This window comes from Mandrillus leucophaeus, unplaced genomic scaffold, assembly GCF_000951045.1.
Source record: "Mandrillus leucophaeus isolate KB7577 unplaced genomic scaffold, Mleu.le_1.0 Scaffold291, whole genome shotgun sequence".
Lineage (NCBI taxonomy): Eukaryota > Metazoa > Chordata > Mammalia > Primates > Cercopithecidae > Mandrillus > Mandrillus leucophaeus.
The window spans coordinates 273,395-297,809 of NW_012103043.1; the positions used below are offsets into that span (position 1 = coordinate 273,395).

A 24,415-nucleotide genomic window follows, 5' to 3' on the forward strand; every position below is an offset into this window, starting at 1 on the left:
GGCTAATTTTTGTAGTTTTAGTAGAGACGGGGTTTCACCGTGTTAGCCAGGATGGTCTCGATCTCCTGACCTCATGATCTGCCCACCTCGGCCTCCCAAAGTGCTGGGATTACAGGCATGAGCCACCACACTCGGCCACAAACCTCTAATCTTTTAAAAAACACAGAATTTGAGAAGCACAATAAAGTGAAGCATGATATGGGAGGTATTCCTGTGTCTGAAATCTAAAACAGTTTGATACACTGGTGAATCTTCAAGTTAGCTGTGGGTCATTTCAAAAGCTCTTTATCAAGGTGCTATCATTCAGATGACTTTGTTAGAGCTAGCCCAGTACACTCTTCTACCTGGGGTTTTCGCTGACTCACCTTTGAAAAGAAACTGACTGTCCGGGTGTGGTCCAGCCGGGGTGACAGCACCAGCAGCAAGTCATTGATGAGCAGTGGTTTGTAATCCAAATAGAACTGCAGGGCTCTGTAACAGAGCTCAACGTTGGCAACCTGCGGGGAGCAAACCTGAGGGTCAGTTCCTGTCCCTGTCTCCAGATACCCCAGGGCTCCTTCCAGTTTTTGCTCAAATGGCACTTTACTACTGAAGCCTGCCACGACTACCCTCTATAAGACTCAATGGCCCGTGAAGGTGCCTCCTCCCATCCCTGAGGTATTTTGTCTCCCAGCACTGACACACCGACCATTTTTCTTAAGAGGCTAGTCTCAGGGTTTCCTGCCTCAACCCAGCAACCACACCAGTATCTGATGCAGGGTCCACACTCAACCAGTATCTGCTGAATGAATGAATGAAGTGTAATCAGCCAGAATGAAGCCCAACAGCAAAACTGAACAACACAGTATGCTTCCACCCAAGCAAGATTACCCCAGCCTTCCTTTGAAGCCTCAGCCTGAGCCATAACCAACTGGACAGCACATCCTGTGACATCCCCAAAGCTTCTGAGCTGAAACACTGTGGTGCTCAGACCCTGGGTGAGACCCGAAGGTCAGCCCATGCAGTGAGTGGACCACTCTGGGTGGACCCTGTGCCTGTGCTCCTGGGTCTCGAGATCTAGCCAGGCTGCTGTGTCTCTCAGCACTTTCCCCACTGGTTTGCCACCATTCTCTTGCTGGGCGATGTCATCTTTTTTTGGTTTTTTGTTTTTTTTGAGACAGAGTCTCGCTCTGTCACCCAGGCTGGAGTGCAGTGGCACGATCTTGGCTCACTGCAAGCTTCGCCTCCTGGGTTCACACCATTCTCCTGCCTCAGTCTCCCGATTAGCTGGGACTACAGGCACCCGCCACCACGCCCGGCTAATTTTTGTATTTTTAGTAGAGACGGGGTTTCACCATATTAGCCAGGATGGTCTTGATCTCCTGACCTCGTGATCTGCCCGCCTCGGCCTCCCAAAGTGCTGAGATTATAGGCGTGAGCCACCACGCCCGGCCCCAGCTATGTCATTTGGTGGCCTGATGACTGTGGCATCGATGTCCAGGGCCTGGACACAGCTCTGTTCAGGGAGCATGTAAGCCAGATGGGCATGAACTAAGTCAGTGGTGATGAATGTGTCCGCATGAGTGTGGGGGGGTCCTGGGGTGTGCACAGGGCACAGCTGGAGCTAAAGCCATGCTGGGAGCCCAGGGTGGTCACCATTGGAGCCTCCAGCACTGCTGGGTTTGGGTGACCTGGCAAAAATGTGGGGCCCGATGGGGTCTACTGACTAAAAGGGTTCTAATGACCCCTCTATGGCTTATCACTTCAGAGTATCTTCTTTCTCCTTCTCTTTCCCTTTTGTGCTAGAGCACTCACTGTCACCAAAGATTCTGACCCAGACAGGAAGCAAGGTCCCCAGTACCTGCCACCATGGATGCAGAGCAGAATGGTGACCTGGCCCCATCACAAGTCTCCACCTACGGCACTGGTGGGCCCCCAGACTCCACCACAGGCCATTGTGGGTCCACTCGTATTGGAGCTGTAGGACCTGGCAGCCTTCCAGCTTGGCCCTTTACTCAGTAGCAGCAGGGCTAGGTCAGGGGGGATCTCAACTAGACACTGAAAAAGCAGAGGGCAGTCAGGATGTGATGTGGGGCTGAGGTGGAGGGTAGGGACTCAAGTTCATCTTCTGTGGCAAATCACCTCCTCAAAGCCCCACCTGGTTCCCCGCCAACCACAAGGCTCCTCGGGCTTCCCATGAAGGAGATGAACCATCCAAGGACAAGCCTATTTCACTGAGGCTCCTGCAGGGCACCATGTGAGTGGGCAGACTTGAAGTGGGGCACCAGCAGTCCTAGCTTCCCTTGCAGGACACCCGGTATCATGTGCTTTCTTGGCCCTTTCTGGCAGGCCTGTGCCCACTAGCACGGTCAGCAAGGACAGCCAGTGCCCCAGAAGACATGGTAGTATCCCTGTTTCATAGAAGAGAAAACGGAAGGCTGGGCGTGGTGGTTCATGCCTGTAATCCCAGCACTTTGGGAGGCTGAGGCGGGCAGATTGTGTCCAGAATTTATTCCTTCTGGTGGGTTCTTGGTCTCACTGACTTCAAGAATAAAGGCATGGACCCTCACGGTGAGTGTTACAGGTCTTAAAGATGGTGTGTCTGGAGTTTGTTCCTTCAGATGCTCAGATGTGTCCAGAGTTTCTCCCTTCCGGTGGGTTTGTGGTCTCGCTGACTTCAGAAGTGAAGCCCCAGACCTTTGCAGTGAGTGTTACAGCTCTTAAAGGTAGTGTAGACCAAAAGAGTGAGCAGCAGCAAGATTTATTATGAAGAGCAAAAGAACAAAGCTTCCACACACCCCAAAGGCACTCGAGCTCAGTTGCCTGTGGCCTCCGGCGGCCAGGTTTATTCTCTTATTTGGCCCTGCCCACATCCTGCTGATTGGTCCACTTTACAGAGTGCTGACTGGTCCATTTTACAGAGCGCTGATTGGTGCGTTTTTACAGAGTGCTGATTGGTGTGTTTACAATCCTTTAGCTAGACACAGAGTGCTGGTTGGTGCAATTTTACAGAGTGCCGATTGCTGCATTTACAATCCTTTAGCTAGACACAGAGTGCTGATTGGTGTACTTACAGTCATTTAGCTAGGCACAAAAAGTCTCCAAGTCCCCACTCAACCCAGGAAGTCCAGCTGGCTTCACCTCTCAGGATCACCTGAGGTCAAGAGTTTGAGACCAGCCTGGCCAACATGGCAAAACCCTGTCTCTGTTAAAAATACAAAAATTAGCTGGGAGTGGTGGCGAGCACCTGTAATCCCAGCTACTTGGGAGGCTGAGGCAGAAGAATCACTTGAATCTGGGAGGTGGAGGTTGCAGTGAGCAGAGATGGCGCCACTGCACTCCAGCCTGAGTGACACAGCAAGACACTGTTTCAAAAAATAATAATAATAAAACAAAAGAAGAGAAAACTGAAGCTCAGATTCCATCACAAGCTCCAGGGTAGCTGGCTGGCGTGCTGTGCTGCACGACCTGAAAGAAGTGCCCACTGGATGCCAGGCACCTGCCATGGACCACTTGGTCAGGGGGAAACATGATGCCCATTGTATCAATGGGATAACGAGGTTCACAGCGGTGACACCCCTAACCCACATGGACAGAGACAGCAAACGGCTGAGCTGGGGTGCCCCCCTGTCTGAGTTAGCAAGCACCCCTGCTCAGGTTGCTGCTGGCCCAGCCCTATGGCTAAGTGGATTCCTGCTATCGTATGCCCCCAAATATAGATTGGATGTCATCCATCTGATTGGGCCCCTGCACTGGCGAGTATCCTCCTGCCCCCTTCACACCTGAGCTGACAGTGTCTGTCTCCTACACAGCAGGTTGTAGTAGAAGCATCATGAGTCACACAAGGAACTGGACTCTGCCATCAGCCCTGCAGGCACCAGATGAGAGACGCTGCTCTCCCACACAGCGAGTCTCAGCTGTCCTGCTATTATTTTATATGTCACTAAGAAACAAAAGCATGGCCACTTCCACCACGGCTCAACAATTTTTAAAAACACCCTTATATCAGAGGAGTTAAAATGTGAATAAAGTACACACAGGAATGATCAAGTATGGATTTTCCAGCACACAGACAAATCTACAAGGCACCAGCCATGTGTGCCAGGCCACAGTAAGGCATGGCCTGGCGGCACTCCCTCCAGCAACCTGCAGACTCTGCTCAGGGTGGGACGCCCCATCAAAGGCCCCCACCTTCATGTACCACCATGCCCAGTAACATGGATGTCCTCCAACAAGAAGTTCAGGTATGTGGCCTGGTGTTCAACACTGAGGTCCTTCAAATAGTTCCCAGGAAAGGCAGAGGCTGAAGGCCTCACCCGGCAGCCCATCTGCCGCTCACGCCCACCCTCAGTAGCTGCATGCGGAAAAGAAGGTGCATGAGCGAGGCCACAGCTCACTGCTGTACCACTCCAGTCATAGTGGACTGTGACCAGTTAGTTACCCAAGGACCATGGCACAAAGTGCAGATACCCAATGCAAAGGGATGGGGGGCTGAGGATAAAGAATTCCAGCCCCTTCACCAAACTCACATACAGAGCTGGAGAAGGGTGAGTCCTAACGCTGAACTCTCTAAGAGACCAGGAAATAAAATAACAAGGGCTCATTTGACCATAGCACCCAAACCCGACACCACCCAACACTGTGGCTGCTGGCAGAGGAACTTGGGTCCCGGTTTAGCCCAGTGAGGCTACAGGATGGAGGCCCACTCCCAGACAGGTAAGGCCGCTGGTACTGGGGAGAGACATGAATTAAAAAAAAAAAATGGGGCCGGGCGCGGTGGCTCAAGCCTGTAATCCCAGCACTTTGGGAGGCCAAGACAGGTGGATCACGAGGTCAGGAGATCGAGACCATCCTGGCTAACATGGTGAAACCCCGTCTCTACTAAAAAATACAAACAAAAAACTAGCCAGGTGAGGTGGCGGGCGCCTGTAGTCCCAGCTACTCGGGAGGCTGAGGCAGGAGAATGACTTTAACCTGGGAGGCGGAGCTTGCACTGAGCTGAGATCTGGCCACTGCACTCCAGCCTGGGCAACAGAGCGAGACTCCGTCTCAAAAAAAAAAAAAAAATGGTCCGATGGTGAAAAACCACCACAGGAAGTGGGGGTGGGAGCCCTGGGCTGACAGGGCAGAAGGAAGAGCAAACTGAGGTCTGGCCACGAGGGCGTGATGTGGTGGGAGGGGCAGGCAGGGTCACAGGGCCATAGGGACACCGCTGCATGCTGGCCTGACCCTGCCCACAGCTCAGCTGTGCATCGTTAGACGGGTCACCTGCCCTTCTTAAGTGTCAGTTCCCTTCAAAGATGGAATTACCACGATCTGCCCAGAGGGTAGTGGACTCAAACAAGTGAACGCACACACAGCATCGGGGCATGCTGGCACTCATTCCACTCCCACCTGCCCATTCCCCGCACCCAGAATAGGGCCTGGCAGAGGCTGGCAGGAGCCGGTGCTCTGTATCCCCTCTTACCTTGGTAATGATGTCCTTGAACTGACCCTCCTTCCAGGCTTCAGTGGGGTGGCTCATCATGGTGAGCACAGCATTGTCGTATTCCTCGTACTTGTCGTAGAGGAACACCAGCTCAGCCCACAGGTGTGCCTGCTCTGCAGCCCTCAGAACCTGGACAAGGAGGCCAGGGTCGGCTTGTGCCGCACGTGGCCACGGCTGCCAGACTGTCAGGAGCACACAGTACCTTTGGGATGTTGACACGGGACCAGAAAAGCTCCAGGTGCTCCAGCATCTTCTGTGGCTTGAATTTGGAGTAGAGGATGGCCAGCTCTGTGAACATGCCCATGTGGGCCCGATCCAGGCCCAGGGCCGCCTCCAACATTGAGATCAGCTCCTCAAAGTAGCCGCGATCCTAGCAGACCAACAGCCACACGTGGGGCAGCGCGATTGCATGCTTCCGGCAGCCACCCTCCAGCCCATGCCCACGCCGCAGGGACCGTGCTGGTGACTGGGAATGATCCCGAGGAGGCACGTGTGAAGAAAACGTGTGTACATACTGTGCTACAGATCATGCCATTTACTTAGCAACTTATTGGATCATCTGACAATTACCAGTGGCACACTGCACTACAATTTTCAAGTTTAGTAAGTGCAAATTAGTATTGCCAATTTTATGAAAAGAATTAGAAAAAAAGTAGGAAGTGGGTGGTAACAGGGTCTGGGAATGATTTGTTTTAATCCCTTGCCACAGCTCATTACTGAGATCCTGGCTCCAACAAGCCTTCAACTCCACTCACGATGCCATGTGGCTGTTGTTTCACTGTGTCCCTAATTATGATGGCCAGCCCCTTGCATTCAGCCCTACACCCCTCTGACATGCTCCTTGGACAAGACCAGATGTCTGGTTACAGCCTGCTCAGCATGCAGAAACCCTGGAGAAACACCCAGCCATGTGACCCTTTCCCTTTACTCTAACCACCACAGCCCTGGGAGGGCCCAACCTAGAGGATCACCTCACGCCTCTTGTTTTCCTAAGGAGGACACCTTCTGTGCCCCCTCCACTCTCAGACCAACCTCATTTCCCAGTGGCATACTTGTCTGCCAGCAGCATCTGCACCCCCCAATCAGCTACAGACACGCCGCCTGTGCTCCTGTCTGGAATCTGCCCAGCCTGTAGCTCCATCCCACCTGCTTGCCTACCAAGGCCACTGCTCCAGTGACTCCTCATTTCTCTTCTGCCTTATCTTCGCTCTCCACAGCTGGGTTCAGCAAGCATCCCACTTATCCTCCTGTCCTAAACACCTCCTCTCGACCCAATGTGCCTGCTAGTTACCATCCCATTTTTTTCTACTTCCCTTTGCAGCAAAGACTCCTCACAACAACCATTCCCATTCCTCTCCCTGTTCTCTCCAGCCAGCATCAGGCTGAGTCTCCCCCAAGCTTCAGGTCACGAGCATCCCCCTGGCCCTGCTGACCGCTCCCTCTTCCCCAGTGCATCCAGAAGCCAGCACACTCTCTGGGTTTTCTTCCCACTGTACTGGCTGCTCCTGCTCTCCTCCTCAGCCCATCCCTGTTGGGCAGTCTGGTCTTTTCACCTACACTCATCCCCAGGGGACTGCAGGCAAACAGATAGATATGGATCACTTGTATGTCAGCAACTCCGGGTTCACTGCTCTAGCTAGGCTCCTCCTCTGTGGAGCTCCAGATCTGTCTCCAGCTGCCTACCTAATGCTCCCACCTGAACATGCAGCGGGCAGCTCAAGACTTAGCACCACGTGTCCAAAAAGTAATTCCTGTCCTTCCCTCCCACGCTGCACCTTCAGTCTTCCCCTCATCCACTGGTGATAACTCCGTATTTCTAGTTGTTCAAGCCAAAACCAAAAGGAGTTCTCCCGGGCTTTTCTCTCTCACTCCACATCAGTGCATTAGCATATCAGGGTGGCTGCTTATTTAAAGCACATACCCAGTCCTGATAGCCTGATCACCTCTCACCCTGTCACCACCACCCTAGTCAGAGTCACTGTCCCTTCTCGCCTAGACCACTGCAACAGCCTCTAGCTGCTCTCCTGGCTCCTGTCCCTACTTCTCAAGTATGTGGTCTCAGCACATGAGCCACCATGATCCTTTTACCCCATCAGGTCAGCCCTGCATCCATTCCAAGTACAGCCCGTGGCCTTCCTAACGGCCTGAGATCTGGCCCTCCATCAGCCTCCCTGCCCCATCTCTGGTTCCAGCCCCTTCCTTGAACACACAGCACACTCCTGCCTCAGGACTTTGCCTGGCCACTGACCCTTCCCTCAAATGTCCTCATGACCAAATCCTTCTATTTCTTCAGGTCTTTGCTCAAATGTCACCCCATCAATTGCTGCTACCTTGACTGCCCCTTCATGAAACTCCATCCAGGCACTTCCATGCCCTCAAACCGGCTCCATTTTCCTCTATAACTCATCACCTTCAAACACACTATACAATTATTCACTAGGTTTGTTGCTTGCCTGCCAACCTTGCTGAATGCCAATTCAATTAAATAGAGGCTTTTCTGTTTTGTTCACTGATACAATTATTGAGAATAATGCCCAGCACATAGTAGGTACTCAAATATTTGCTGACTAAATTGTTCTTTTGTCAGCCCTGTACTGGTTGATTACCCTCCCTGTTGGCTTTCCAGTTCATTTCTCAGGCGCCTCTCTAGGGGTGGGAAAGCATTTCTCATTGAAAAGCCATCACACCCAGCCTGATATCTAGACACTCTGGCGCTGGTGCGAGCCCCTCCAGACGACGTCTCATGTAGTGAGGGGTTTGAGGCTCAAGTTCCATGGCTATGGTAACACTGCTGAGCAGAGTCACATCCCATCTTCATCTGCCTTGACTAACCATACCTGCAGTGTCATGCAGCTCTAGGAATCCCACAAGTGGAAGCCCAGGTCCCTAAACACACAAATCACTGTCTACCAACCACTCGGGAGAGCCCACCTACAGCATGAACACACAGGGCCCCGCCCTTCCAAAGGGTCCATGTGGGGTTCCCTCTCTTGCCCGTGCTTTGTCCCTATGGCAATTGATAAACAGACTCCTGGGGCTACACACTGGGGAACTAGGCTATGGACCGGAGCTCTGTCAACACCAGCCCAGTATTCTCAGCAACCCTCCAAGGGTTGTTCCCGGCATGCAAGCCACTGACTGAGTTTCTGAAGGCCCAATAACACAAAAGGAGGGAGAGAACTTTAAAAACACAAAATTCCAGCCAGCCATGAGGTCAAGGATCGCTAAAAAGGCAACTGAATTTAGTTTATAAATGACCGTCTAACACATGAATTCTCCCCTTGGGGCCATGCTTCAAATCTGCAGATGCAGCACTGTGACGGTCACATGCTAAGGGGATGACCGTGCCTCTGTGTGGAGTATTTAGGCATCACTTGTCATCTGCATTACCAGCAGAGATCATCTGGTCACCTGGTAATAGCACATCAGCTCCTCCAGCTCATCTGCATGAATGACGATGTGAAGACCACACAGCTGTGCGAGGTGGAACTCCTGTCCATCCACGCAGGCAAAGCACACCTAGGGGATGGAGGGCAAGCGTGAGGGTCCCCAAGACAGGACACAGCACCACAGCAGCTGACTTACAAGGGACACAGTTGCAAATGCAGAAATACCAGCCAGTGGAGTGTTTTAAGTTGGATTCTGAACAAGTAGCTAACTCCAGGATGAACTGTACAAGACTGGGAGGAAAAAATATGACATTTATAATCTGCAGCAGGCCAAGGAGGTGCTTGAGACCACAGAAAGAAGAAAGTTCGTGCATTACTTCTTAGGCCCTGAGTTTTGTTCAGGTGGCGGGAAAGTCATACTGGAATTCCAGGTTTGGGGTTTGAAAAGGAAGGCTAAAAAATAATGACCATCGGAGTGCATCTCATCTGAGTGTTGTTTTCACAGGGGAGTTTGCTTTAATAATTTTTTTTTTTTGAGATGGAGTCTCGCTCTGTCACTCAGGCTGGAGTGCAGTGGCACGATCTTGGCTCACTGCAACCTCTGCCTCCTGGGTTCACACCAGTCTCCTGCCTCAGGCTCCCGAGTAGCTGGGGCTACAGGTGCCCATCACCACACCCGGCTAATTTCTGTATTTTTAGTAGAGACGGGGTTTCACCATGTTAGTCAGGATGGTCTTGATCTCCTGACCTTGTGTGCCTGCCTCGGCCTCCCAAAGTGCTGGGATTATAGGCGTGAGCCACTGTGCCCGGTCTGCTTTAATAATTTTTTAGACTATTTTTGTTTTCTGTACTGTACAGTATGTATACTTAATGATAACAAGCCTTGAGAAGTACAGAATTCTCCTGTGCAGAGAGGCCCTTCAGCTGTGCTTCCTGAGAGAACTGACAGGACTAACCCTGCACCACAGAGCTGGGTGTGCCGTGCAGTTTCCCTGCTTCTCCCACCTTCTATACACAGCACATGTTCCCAAGGTAGAGAAAGCAGAACATGAAGATAAACAAAAATAATCACATAAGCCAGTGTCATTAACTTGAGATACAATCTTTGGCCCACTGTTTCCTATGTGTGATACGTACACCAGCCCCCTGACAAATCTCTCATATATGCACAGTGGAATCACATCATACATTCTGCATGATGACATATTCCTCGCATAATATTGGCAACATATTTTCCTGCAACTCTGCCTATTCATCTTAAACAACAGGGTAGAGTTGTAATGCATACATTAACAAAGGCCTTGGCCGGGCGCGGTGGCTCATGCCTGTAATACCAGCACTTTGGGAGGCCGAGGCGGGCGGACAACTTGAGGTCAGGAGTTCGAGACCAGCCTAGCCAACATGGTGAAACACTGTTTCTACTAAAAATAACAAAAATTAGCTGGGCTTGGTGGCATGTGCCTGTAATCCCAGCTACTCAGGAGGCTGAGGAAGGAGAATCGCTTGAACTCGGGAGACAGACGTTGCAGTAAGCTGAGATCACACCACTGCACTCCAGCGTAGGCAACAGAGCAAGACTCCATCTCAAAAAAAAAAAAAAAAAAAAAAAAAAAAGAAAGCCAGGCACGGTGGCTCACACCCCTGAAAGCTAGCACTTTGGGACACCAAGACAGGTGGATCATGAGGTCAGGAGATCAAGAAACCTCATCTCTACTAAAAAATACAAAAAAATTAGCCAGGCGTGGTGGTGGGTGCCTGTAGTCCCAGCTACTCGGGAGGCTGAGGCAGGAGAACAGTGTGAACCTGGGAGGCAGAGCTTGCAGTGAGCCGAGATGGCGCCACTGCACTCCAGCCTGGGCGACAGAGCTAGACTCCATCTCAAAAACAAAAACAAAACAAACAAACAAACAAAAAGGCCTTGACATTGGACCTTTAGGCTAATTTTAATCTTTCATTAAACAATGCTGTTTTGGATATTTTTTCACAATTTTTTCTACTTAAAGATGATTCTGATATTATCAGAGAGCCTCGAGACAATTTATCAATTTGCCACAAAGGACCAATAATGTAAATTTACAATGATTATGCAAATAAGGTGACATGATTAAAAAGGGTGATGAAAATACTTATAACACTGATAATTCCATGCTATTGAGGCTGCCACTGGGGGCCAACTGGTCAGAGATCGGATTCTCTGGGGCCTCTGTTCCAACTGCAAACACTAGCTTAGAGACTCTGAGAATCCCAAGGGTTCAGACCCCTGCCTGGGCAAAAGACCAGCACCCAGGCTCATCCCATATGGCAGAAGAGTACCGAGCAGAACACAAAGAACACAGAGAGCATGCCTGTCCAGAGCACACTCTGCTGTCTGCAGTTGCCCGCAGCTCACCTCCTTCCACGTCCGGGTGCTGCTGGCCTTGCGGCTGTTGTCCACTGCTGCCTGATACTCACCGAGGTGAACCAAGGTGGAAGCCAGGCGGGCAAAGTTAGAAACATTGCTATAGAGCAGCTTGGCAGCCTCGTACATTCCCTTCTCGTAACAGCGGTCTCCAACCTATGGGTAATAGGGTAGCTCGACTGAGACACTCTTCAATGGGAAGATTTCTCCAGAGTTGCTTTCAAGTGCCTAGATGGCAGAGGTATTATTCTGTTTGCTAGGGTGGTAAGCATCTTTCTGATCGCACCAGTGACCAGATGAAGTTGGCCTTGGCTTTCCAGTCCCTGGACACCCTCCTCCACCTCAGGGGGCACTTCTACTTGCCTGCTCCTACATAACCCTGTGTTCTGGCACCTCTCAGGCCCCGACTGTCACCTACTACATTTGCATCCTACTGGGCCTGGGCTGAGGAGCTGTGCTCCTTGCTGCTTCCAAGCTGTTCCCCTTCCTCCTCAATAAAAACCGTTGACAACCAATCTTGTGTCAGGTATCACTCACCAGCCCTAGTTCCTGATGCCATTTACAAATCCTTCTCCTTCTCCGGCAATTTACTTGACTTCCTATGATCTGGGGACCTTGTTCTGTTCACAAGAACAAGTCACTGCTATAGCCATACCTTACACCTCAGAAGAGAGCTGCCAGCCCTGGGAACCTGCCACAAGTACCTTCTCTACCTAGCACCGCCCAGCTCACCATCCTGAGCACCTCAACTCCACCAGTCCAGTGACCGGACTGAATTCCTGCAACCGGTATTCCCAATACCCAACTTGCACTACACTTGCCCCAGCTGGTGGCCCCAGATCATGCTGCCCAGCTCCTGGCACTCACCTTTGATTCTCCTGATAGTTCTCAGTCCTGCTCAGAACTAGTTCTCTGCCCATTCCCTACCTGTGGCTGCAGAGCTAAACACAGACAGCAGAACCCTTGACTCTCCTGACTGTTCTCAGTCCTGCTCAGAGATAGTTCTCTGCCCATTCCCTACCTGTGGATGCAGAGCTAAACACAGACAGCAGAACCCCAAAGTGCTGATGGGTCTCTCTAAATTCATAAAGGCTAACATCAAATGCGCTGGCAACACTACCTATCCTACTTCCGTCATCCACGGCACCTCCCGCACCACCCCACCTGCCATTATCCATGGCATCTCTCATGTCAATTCTTTCATATCTCCTTCTCCTCTCAAAGCTCTAACGATTCCTCAAGCTGAGTATTTGGCTTCCCTTTTCCTGAGAAACAACCAGGAGAGCCTTTCACAGCACAGTGTCTGTGGATGTCCTTCCTATGCCACCAAGGTCTGCTCCATGGATGCCCCGACCCCCTCTCCACATGCTCCATGTCAGGGTTTCAGCAAATCCCTGCATCAGCATCACCTTCTGCACTCATTCACTCTGACAAGCTTAAAGAACCACTGTTCTTTTCTCGAGTTTAAAATAAAACAAAACTGGCTAGGCACGGTGGCTCACACCTATAATCTCAGCACTTTGAGAGGCTGAGGCAGGTGGATCACCTGAGGTCAGGAGTTCGAGATCAGCCTGGCCAATATGGTGAAACCTTGTCTCTACTACAAATAGAAAACTTAGCTGAACGTGAAGGTGGGCACCTGTAATCCCAGCTACTCGGGGGGCTGAGGCAGGAGAATGGCTTGAACCTGGGAGGCAGAGGTTGCAGTGAGCTGAGATTGCACCATTGCACTCTAGCTTGGGAGATAAGAGCAAAACTCTGCCTCAAAATAAATAAAAAATACTAATAATAAAATAAAATAAAATAAATAAAATAAAACAAAACTAATCCAACTTGCTCTACCCTCAACTTACCTGGGGGCTGTCAGCCTGTTTCCACGCTTCCCATCAGAGCACAGTTCTCAGGGAGTATCTGTGTGTCTATAACAGCTATCCCCTGTCTTCCTATTCTCTCTGCAATCCACTTCAATCAGGCTTCTGCCAGCCCCTCTGCCAGGGTCACTGCTCTTCCAGACAGACGCAGACATGGTTTTCTGGACACCCCTGCCTGCTTTGTTCCCACCTCGCTGGCCACTCTCCATCTCCCCACCTCCCTGCTGTGGGGCTTTGGGGTGCTCTGGTTTCTTTCGCCCATCCCCTCCCCAGCCCCACACCCCCACTGCCATGCTCTCCTACACGGGTGGCGGCTATGGGTGCTGCCTGTCCCTGGAGGCTGCCCATGCACATCTCCAGTCTGGGCTTCTCCTCTAAAACCTAACTCCTACTTCCAGCGGGACAGATTCACATGGCATCTACTAGAGGTCTGACTTGTCCAAATGAGTCCTGATGCCCCCAGGCAGTCCTCACACACTGTCCCCACATTGGTGAGTGTGACCCCCACACCCCCAACCTTGACCCACCCTCACTGTTTCTCTTCTCACACCCCTCTTGGCAGCACACACTGTTGGCTCTGCCTTCAACACACATCCAGAAGCTGACTACGCTTTGCACTTGCCTTGCTCACTTTATCTGCTGTCGCTACCCCTTGTGACATCACTGCACCATCCTCCTCTACGCACTCCCTGCTCTACCCTTGTCCTTTGCTCTGTTTGTAGCATAGCAGCCAGAGGGGTTCTGCTGACCCCTATACCAGATCATTTTCCTCCTCTGCTCAAAATGTCCAGTCCCACCCAGAGCAGAAGCCAGAGTCCTCATGATGGCCCCTGAAGTCCTGACCCACAGATCAACAGCTGCCTCTCCTATCGCTCCCCAAGCCTCTCTCGCTGGATGGCTGTGTTCCAGCCATGGGCTCCTGCACCCCACAATGCTCCTCACAGGACCCTTGCACTTGCCCTGCTGTCTTGTTCTAAGAGCTCCTCCCCGGAGGTGTACAGACTCAGCACCTACCCAGGGGCCCTTTCTAAAACCAGAATGTCCACGGTCACACCCACACCATTCCAACACTTCCTATCCCTGCCCCGCTTCACTTAGCTCCTTATACTCACCATGTAAAAGACCACAGTATTTTTAAGAAGCTTATGATCCATGGGGCAGAAATCTGATTACTATTTTCCCTGCTCCATCCACAGCCCCTACCCTGGCACACAGCTGATATTTAATAAAAGGTGATGAATGCATAAATTAAGTATTCTATCAAAGGGGTAACCATGTAAGACTTGTTACTGCCAATTTACAGGAAACACAGAGAAAATGAGTTAAATGACATTATGTAGGTGCAGTCAGCTGATGCCAGACTGTGGGAAATGTATACAAACCAGGCGATGGGCTGGATCTGGTCCCCAGGCTGAAGGTCACTGACCCCTGTCTCAGGGGACAGCAGAAGGCAGAGAGCTTGCCAGGCCTGGGGCCACTATGAACACAGGTAAAGAGCCAGGTGCACCTCTGCCCCACCCAGCCAGCCCTATATGAGGGAGCTTCTGCTCTGGCCCGCAGTGCCTCTGACTCAGGAGAATCCGGTTACTAAGCCAGAGGGGGATTGGGGGCAAGGCTTTGTTTTCTATTATTTTAACTACTTTTTGGATTATAAGGGCAATTTCTAAAGTTGCACGATCACTGATTAAAAAAAAAAAAAAACTTTGCAAACACAGGCAAGTAAAAGAAAAGTAATATGATATTGCCAATTCCAAATCCCAGAGTTGTTCACTGTCCTCATTTGTATTATACTCCATTGATGGATGTTGTTATTTAACTATTTTTTGGCCGGGCGCAGTGGCTCATGCCTATAATCCCAGCACTTTGGGAGGCTGAGGCAGGCAGACGGTTTGAGCACAGGAGTTCGAGACCAGCCTGGGCAACATGGTGAAACCCCATCTCTATCACAAATACAAAAATTAGCTGGGAGTGGTAGCGTGCATCTGTGGTCCCAGCTGCTCAGGGAGGCTGAGGTGGGAGGATGGTTTGAGCTCAGGAGGTTGAGGATGCAGTCAGCTGAGATCGTGCCACTGCACTCCAGCCTGGGTGACAGAGGAGACCCTGTTTCAAAACAAAACAAAAGTACTATTTCCTTTTGCCAGACATTGGCTTTTAATTTTTATGTGCATAATCATGCTGCAATGATTAAATATTTATAGATAAAGCTATGTGGATCTTTTCTACTTTCTTGGGATAGATTTTTACATCTAGACTTACTAGGTCCATGTTTAGAAATAATAAAACTCTACAGGTATATTTCAAATATTTATGTATTAGCTGAACTGATATTTTCCTTTATACTTTCTTCCACTGCTTACATGCTTAAAAATTCCTTTCTCATGCAAAAATTCAAATACCTATTAAAAAAACTTTAAGTAAAGCTCAATTTTTACCTTTTATTCTTTCATCTGGAATTTTACTTGGTTACAGAATTACATGATGAACTTTTAATACCTTTCAAAACTTTAACCTAATTTCCAACCTTTTTTTTTTTGACACAGGGTTCTCACTCTGTCACGCAGGTTGGAGTGCAGTGGCATGATTACAGCTCATTGCAGCCTTGACTTCCCCAGGCTCCAGTGATTCTCCCATCTCAGCCTCCCAAATAGCTGGGACAACAGGATGTGCCACAATGCCTAGTTAATTTTTGTATTTTTGGTAGAGAAGGGGTTCCTCCATTTTGCCTGGGCTGGTCTTGAACTCCTGACCTCAAGTGAGCCACCTGCCTTGGCCTCCCAAAGTGCTGGGATTACAGGCCCTTCACCCCTTTGTTTTCTTCTTGTTTGTTTGTATTTTAAAGACAGGGTCTCGCTCTGTTGCCTAGGCTGGAGGGCAGTGCCCCGATCACAGCTCACTGCAGCCTTGACCTCCTGGGCTCAAGTGATCTTCCCACTTCAGCCTTCCAAGTAGCTGTGACTACAAGTGCATGCCACACGCTTGGCTAATATTTTTTAGTTTTTTGTAGAGATGGGGGTCTCACTATGTTGTCCAGGCTGGTCTTGAACTTCTGGGCTCAAGTGATCCTCCCACCTCTATCTCCCAGAGTTGGGATTACAGGTGTGACCCACCGGGCCCAGCCCCAACAACTACTTGGAACTCATTTTGAAATAGAAAGCTCAAAGTTCATTTTGTTGTTATTTTTTTTTTCTTTTCCCTGTTTAGAGATGGGGGTCTCATTGTGTTGCCCAGGTTGGTCTTGAACTCCCATGCCCAAGCAATCCTCCCACCTCAGCCTCCCAAAGTGCTGGGATTACAGGCATAAGCCACTGCACTCAGCCCACTTCGTTGTTATTCATTTCAATAAATTGTGTGCATTCCTCCAAAAAGAGTGTACTTGTAATTAATATAGAGTTATAATACGTTCCATTATCTCTTCATGTCTCTTTATCACATTTTCCAGGGGTAACATTTTATCTACATGGCAGACTCCACAATTATTTAAAAGTTTTATTTACGGTTAAGGTTTAAACGTTTTGGCTTTATTCCTATTAAAAAAGGAACGTTTTCTTCCCCGTTATGTTATCTGATTATTGGTGACAGAAGCTATTAATTTTCTTTTTTTCTTTTTTTTTTTTTGAGACGGAGTCTCGCTTTGTCACCCAGGCTGGAGTGTAGTGGTGCTATCTCGGCTCACTGCAACCTCCACCTCCTGGGTTCAAGCGATTCTCCTGCCTCAGCCTTCCAAGTAGCTGGGACTACAGGCATGTGCCACCAGGCCTGGATAATTTTGGTATTTTTATTAGAGACGGGGTTTTGCCATGTTGACCAGATTGGTTGCAAATTCCTGACTTCAGGAGCCCCCCTGGGGGCTGTGCACTGCCAGTCAGATTTAGGTCCAGGGGGCGTGGCCTACCTGCTGGATGTGGGCATTGTTGGGTCCATTAATAAAATCTTCTAGCTCAGAAAGACGGCTGGTTTTAGCCAAGGCAAATATAAGTTCAGTCTCTATATAGGACTCACGGCCCTTTTTCCTGGCCATCTGCAGAAATTTAACTAGATCCTCCCAGTTGTCTAAGGACAGAAAACAAAGATAGGTTAAACCAGAGCTGATAATTTTAAACAAGGGCTCAATTCCTCCCATTCTGTCCTCAGCCAGACACATTTACCCTCTCGTTAGGTCTCCCTGGGAACTCAGACTCCAGATAATGTCTAGGAGGTCTTGATTATGCTCACTAAGCAGATCCGTAGCTCAGAAGGAAGGGAGGGGCAGAGCCACACTCAGGCCGCCTCCCTGAGAAAAGACTTTGCCAGGAGACAGAATGCTTGTTCTGGACATCAGAGAGGTGGGTGCCACAATCAACTTGAAACACCAGAAGATCCCTGGGAATCTGTGGGCCTGTCACTGACTATAAAATTACCACAGTGGCGATACTGAGATATCTAGTGTGCTTAAAGGACCTCATCTTATAAAGGAGGGCAACAGTCAACTAAAGAGCCAGTATCAATAACAGAGTAACGTTTATCTCAGACTCCTGTGGGAAACTTTCACGTAGATGTGCCCTCTGATATCTCTGGATACATTATACGTACAGATTTGTGAGAATCTCTTCAACTTCTTGCTTCAGCCAGGTTTTGCATCAGTGAGACGCAGAGCCCCAGGGAGGGGGATTCACTTACTGCTCCTGCTGGCTGCCTGAACAACTTCCAGGTAAGAGGAAGGGTTGTCCCCTCTGATATAGGAGTCGATGGCTTCCTTCACCAAGTCTTTCTGGAGCTGGGCTTGGGCCAGCTGACTCCACACCGCAGGCTCACTGCACCTCTCCGCAAACTCATACGCCCGGTCCAGGTTTCCAATGTGCTCGATCAGGACCTAGGGGTTATGAGAGGACTTCCACTCTCTGCAACACCTAGTCAGCTCCAAAAGACAGACACATTTTTGTTTGGTTCCCTGTTCTGCCTAAAGCTTCATGACCATTTCAATTCTGTTGGAAGCAATCAGGTACTAAGCATTTCTCAGACGGACAGGTTGAGGGGAGAGACAAGAGCCGTTATATGAGAAGGCGGATGCCGAACAAAGAAGAGACACTCCAACAGAGGCACAGAGATGGAGATATCCAGCTTAAGCTTTCTGGGCCGGGTGTAGGACATGGGACTTGCTCCTGACCTTGGGAGGAAAGACAGTGCAACAGAGCATAGAAACTGTAGAACAGTTCACAAGAATTGCTGTGGGGAATAAGATTGCTCACCAGGCAGAAACAGGCTTGCTGAGCAGCCTGGCAGACTGCGTAGCAGTGAGGGCCACCACTATATAGTAGTGGAGGTGGTGGCAGCATCAGCCGCCCCCTAATATGATGAGCTGGTCTGTCTCAAAGCAAGGCCAGAGCCCATGAGGGGGCACAAAAGAAGGGCTCCTGGATTGGGGGTTTCACAGCAGGTACAGAAACAAGGTAAAGGAAGAGGCAAGAACATAAAGATAATTGGTAGGAGAGCAGTTCAGAAGATGTCCTGTGGTTTACAACTGATTTGGAAATAAAACCAGAAAAGGCTCATAGACTGGGAAGAAAGGGCTGCAGTTTAAAGAAGAAGAGTTCTTGGGGAGGCGGAGGGGCAGGCAGGGAGGGCTGGAGGGCCTGCTCTGGGAACCCGACCTTGGATCCTGAAAAGCTCCTGCTGAGGAGATGGGGGAATGGGGAGTATGAGGGTGAGCAGCATGGTGCAGAGGGCTGGAATGGCTGTCATTGAGGGTAAGGTGTGAGTGCCTCTGAAAATCAAACGTTTGTGTCACCAGGGCTGACCGATGACATTGGGTCGGTACCCAAGTCCAGGGGAGTGATCGGGAAGGGGCAGACTAACAGCCAATGGAAGGAGCACCCACAGAGAAGATCAAGACAAGGGGCCAGCAGGCTGGGAAGATGGGTTGCTGGTGAGGAGCAGAGAAGAGCACAAAGAGATGCACTAGACAACCAGAGCATCTGACACCCTTGGAGAGGACAAGGGCTTGCAGGGCGCACTCATGGTGTGGCAGAGGGTGCTAGGTCCAACATGCTTGTACTCAGCAGCCCACCTGGATTGCTGAAGCATTCATATCAAACTTGTGGAAGACGGCGAAGGCCTCCTCATACAGCGCACTGCTGACAGCGATGCTCGCAATGTCCGGTGCGTCGTAGTTGTCCAGGCGGCTGATGTACTCCATGACCCGTGTGCGGTCTGCTTTGATGGCAGTCAGGATCAGCAGATTCTGCAGATTCCTGAGGAAAGAGGGTGGTCAGCATGGCATCCCAGGAAGGAAGGCTGCATAAACCATTTTTCGGAAGGTCAGGCATCCCCACACCCCCAGTTTTTTAAAAAACTAATTAATATACACATACATAACTGATAAGCAAATATAACAGAGTATTTGTGAAGTAGTTGAGATCTAAAAAGAAACAATATAGCAAAGTCTTAGGAAAGCACAGGTAAGAGAATCAGAATGTGCCAATCAAATCACTGGTAGGGTTGCTGCGTCTTTTCAGAGCCCAGCCTCTGGCTCCTGCTGTAGAAGTACCTATTTTCCTACCTGTGCTTTCTTTGTGATTCATTATAGCTTTATCACATCTACTGTATTTCTAAGCAATATAGGCAGCTTTGCATTTTTTTTAACTTTTAAAAAATTTTGAGGCGGGTCTTGCTATGTTGCCCAGGCTGGTCTCAAACTCCTGGCCTCAAGTGATCCTCCCACCTTGCCCTCTCAAAGTGCTGGGATTACAGGTGTGAGCCACCACACTGGGTTGCTTTGCATTTCTTGAACTTTACTTTGCTTTAATTATAGTAGATGAATTTTTGCAAAATTTTTATATAATTCAAAAATGTGGAAAAAAAATCAGTGTAACACACCACATATCAAGAATCTAAAAAAGAAATACTACATCATTATAGAATGATTCAGAAAAAGCATCTGATAAAATCTAACACCTATTAATGAGAAAAACTATCAACTAGAAATAGAAGGAAACTTCCTCAATCTGAGAAAGTACATCGACAAAAAGCCCACTGCTAACATCATAAGTAACAGGGTCTGGACCCTTTCCCCGAGGATCAGGAACAAGACAGGGATGTCCACTCTCAACCCTTCTATCTGTGCTGGAGGTTCTGGTTAAGGCATTTAGGCAACAAGAGAAACAAAAAGTTTCTTTTCTATAATGAATCGCAAAGAAAGCACAGGTAGCACCAGATTAGGAAGAAACAAAACTATTCCCGGTGGCTCAGGCCTGTAATCCCAGCATTTTGGGAGGCTGAGACGGGCGGATCACGAGGTCAGGAGATCGAGACCATCCCGGCTAACATGGTGAAACCCCGTCTCTACTAAAAACATAAAAAATTAGCCGGGCGTGGTAGCAGGCGCCTGTAGTCCCAGCTACTCGGGAGGTTGAGGCAGGAGAATGGCATGAACCCGGGAGGCGGAGCTTGCAGTGAGCCGAGATCACGCCACTGCACCCCAGCCTGGGCGACAGAGCAAGACTCTGTCTCAAACAAAACAAAACAAAACTAAACTAAACTAAACAAAACTGTCCCAATTTGCAGCCAACATGATTGATTAAAAAACTCAAGAAATCTACCAAAAAAAAAAAAAAAAAAAAATCCTGTAATGAGTTTAGCAAGGTTGTAGAATACAAGGTCAACATACAAAAATCAGTTGTATTTCTATATACTGACAATGTTTTTCAATGAACAACTGTAAACAAAAAAATCTATTTAAAATACTTCCAAAAATATGAAATAAGTATAAATCTAATAAAATCTACATATGACCTATATGCCAAAAAACTATAAATTGTTGATGAAAAAAATCAAAGATCTAAATAAATGGAGACATATCACTTTCATAGAATCAACATAGTAAAGATATCAATTCTCCCTAAATTGGTCCACAGATTTCATGCAATTCCAGTTCCAGTAGATTTTCTTGTACATATAGACAAGCTAATTCTGAAATTTATATAGATAGGCAGAGAAATTAGAATAGCTAAAACAATTTTGGAAAAGAATAAAGTTGAGCCCAGGCATAGTGGCTGACACCTATAATCCCAGCACTTTGGGAGGCCAAGGTGGGAAGATTGCTTGAGCTTAAGGGTTTGAGACTAGCCTGCGCAATATGGCAAGACCCTGTCTCTACCAAAAAAAAAAAAAATTAGCCAGGTCTGGTGGTGCACACCTGCAGCTGCTCAGGAGGCTGAGATGGGAGGATTGCTTGAGCCTAGGAGGTTGGGGCTGCAGTGAACCATGTTCATGCCACTGTACTCCAGCCTTGGTGACAGAGGGAGACCCTATTTAAAAAAAAGAAAGAAAGAAAGAAAAAAGGAATAAAGGTGGAAGAATTACACTACCTGGTCAATTGATTTTTGACAGAGATGCAAAAGCAATTCCATGGAGAAAGAGCATTTTTAACAAATAATGCTGGAATAAACTGGACATTCATATGCAAAAAGATGAATCTCACCCTAAACTTCACACTTTATTGGATAATGAATCTAAATATAACATGAAAAAATATGAAACTTTTAGAAGGAAATAACAGAAAATCTCTGTGACCTAGGAGTATTCACAGAGTTCTTGATTTAACACCAAAGCACAATCCATAAAAGAAAAATTTATGAATTGGACTTTATCAAAATTATAACTTGTGTTCTGTTAATGACACTATTAAGAAAATAAAAGAAAATCTACAGAATGTGAAAAAATATGGAAATCACATATCCAAAAAAGGACTTGTATCCAGAATATACAAAGAATTCTGAAAACGCAACCAAAAAAACCAAACAACCCAATTGAAAAACAGGCAACAGATTTCAAGAGACATTTCACTAAAGAAGATCTACGGATGGTAACTAAGCACATAAAAAGTTGTTCATCATCATTAGCCATTAGGGCAATGCAAGTTGAAACCACAATGGCATACTGCTATACATTTATGAGACTGGCTAAGATAAAAAATACCAATATACCAAGTGCTGGTAAAGATGAAGAGTAACTGGAACTCTCACATATTGCTGGTGGGAATGCAAAATGACACAGACTTTTTGGAAAACAATAGTTAGGCAGTTTCTTAAACAGTACATATACCATGTGATTGGGTAGGTTTAAATACAAATCTGGACACAAATGTTCACAGCACATGTATTCATAATCACCTCAAACTGAAAACCACCCAAACATACTTTGATGGGTGAAGAGATAAACTGTGGTACATTTGTACAACAGAATAAGATTCAGTGATAAAAAAGAATGTAAGGCTAATGCACTCACCAACTTGGATGAATCTCAAAGGCATCATCACGCTGGGTGAAAGAAGCCTGTCACAAAGGAGTCTACCCCACGTGATTCCATTTACAAGACCTTCTTGAAAATGCAAAACTAGTGTGGCCGGTGGTAGCCAGGTTTGGGGGAATGTATACTATACAGGGTAGCTAGCACAAGGGAATGTTATAGGGTGATGGAATTGTTTGTATCCCGACTGTGGTGATTCTACAAATCTACACATGTGTTAAAATTCCTAGCACTGCATTCCCCATCCCCTTCCAGAAGGTCATTTTTACTGTATGGTGATTTTTACAAAAAAGAATTTTAAAGTTAGGTGCTAAGAGTCATCCATGCATCCATGGTGCTAACAGTCATCCATACAGTGTTCATTTCTAGGGCTATCTGGCATTCAACTGTACAACTGTACTACAACCTACTTATTGATGGTTATCTGGATCGCTCTTAGAGCTTTGCTATTGGAAACGGTGCTGCCTTGAGTATCCCTGCACACATCCCCTCATACAAATGAGCTGAGATCCTTTAGGGCTCATAAGGAAGAGAGGAAATTGCTGGCTGTGTGCATCTTTTTTCACCAAACTGTTTTCCAAATGTAACGCGCATTCCCAGCAGGGGCACATAAGAGACCCAGCTGCTCAACATCCTCATCAGCACTGATTAGGAGAGTGGGGTTCCTGCTGCTCTGGCAGGAGTAACAAAGCATCAGATGGTGCACCATGGCCTCACTCTGTGCCTCCTTGGTGGCTGATGAGGCTGAATTCTTGCCTTAGGTTCACAGGCTGTCCTTCCTCTCACCAGAGGGTCTGTTTAAGTGCTCTGCTTGGTTTCTCATTGGGTTGCTTGTGTTTTTCTTTTATTACATCTTTTCCCTACTAATTTTTTGTTGGTTGTGTTGCAAATATCTTCTCCCCATTTGTAGCTTCTCATTTGTCCATCTTCTTTATGATAAAATGCTTAAGTTTAATACAGTCTTACTGGTTTTTCACTAAAGGTTTATGGTTTCTGTGACTGGTTTAAGAATTTATTAGGTCATAAATATATTCTTCCAAGTACATACTCTAAAAATAATATATTTTGCTTTTTTTTTCTTTTTCTTTTTGAGGCGGAGTCTCGCTCTGTCACCCCAGCTGGAGGGTAGTGGCAACATCTCAGCTCACTGCAACCTCCACCTCCCAGGCTCAAGCAATTCTCCTGTCTCAGCCTCCCAAGTAGCTGGGATTACAGGTACCTGCCATCATGCCTGGCTAAATTTTTGTTATTTTTAGTAGAGACAGGGTTTCACCCATGCTGGCCAGGCTGGTCTCGAACTCCTGACCTCAAGTGATCTACCAGCCTTGGCCTCCCAAAGTGCTGGGATTACAGGCGTGAGCCACTAGGCCCAGCCAAGGCTATTTTTACCTACACATAAAACTGTCTGGTAAAATCGTCACAGGAAGAGCATAAACTTGAGGTTACCTGCATGTTGGAGAAGCAAGTGTTTAAGAAGACAGCAGAGCCACAGCCACCTGTAAGTGCCTGGAAGTACCCACAAGCTAACAACTATCAAAGGAGGTTGATCAGACAGCAAAACAGAATATCCTACCCACCTCAGGCACCTTAATCCTGGCATCCTGTCATTAGTCAGGGTTTATGATTCCATTAAAATATAATTTCACATTCCATATACCATTATCATATAGCATCTCCAAGTTTAAAAACACACACACAAATTCCTCTCTATAATACTACAGCCCTTGATAGCCTTTCTGGCCTACAAAATAGATCTCATAATTAAATCTTTATAGCTGCACTTATGATGTGAGTAGATTAAAATCTGACACAGAATCTCTGATGGTGAATTTTGAAGTGGAGAGGAACCCAAGGTGGCTGGCTCATGCGGAAGCACACACTCTTACCTCTATGGTGCCTGCCCATGCAAAAGCAGCACGCACTCCCACCTCTACAGTGCCGGTCCATGTGGAAGCACGCACTCCCACCTCTACAGTGCCGGTCCATGTGGAAGCACGCACTCCCACCT

At 48.1% G+C, this 24,415-nt stretch overlaps 1 protein-coding gene across 1 annotated transcript in view; it reads right to left on the reverse strand.

Annotated features, from left to right (window-relative positions):
• Positions 1-24,415, reverse strand: part of CLTCL1 (clathrin, heavy chain-like 1) — a 115,241-nt gene that overhangs the window by 12,491 nt on the left and 78,335 nt on the right. Inside the window, exons 20-27 of the mRNA XM_011986070.1 lie at positions 19,169-19,352; positions 17,782-17,974; positions 17,018-17,175; positions 11,246-11,410; positions 8,879-8,986; positions 5,670-5,837; positions 5,447-5,596; positions 366-497 (exon numbers count right to left, since the gene is read on the reverse strand). Of these exons, the coding sequence (XP_011841460.1) occupies positions 366-497; positions 5,447-5,596; positions 5,670-5,837; positions 8,879-8,986; positions 11,246-11,410; positions 17,018-17,175; positions 17,782-17,974; positions 19,169-19,352 (1,258 nt within the window). The remainder of the gene's footprint in view (positions 1-365; positions 498-5,446; positions 5,597-5,669; positions 5,838-8,878; positions 8,987-11,245; positions 11,411-17,017; positions 17,176-17,781; positions 17,975-19,168; positions 19,353-24,415) is intronic.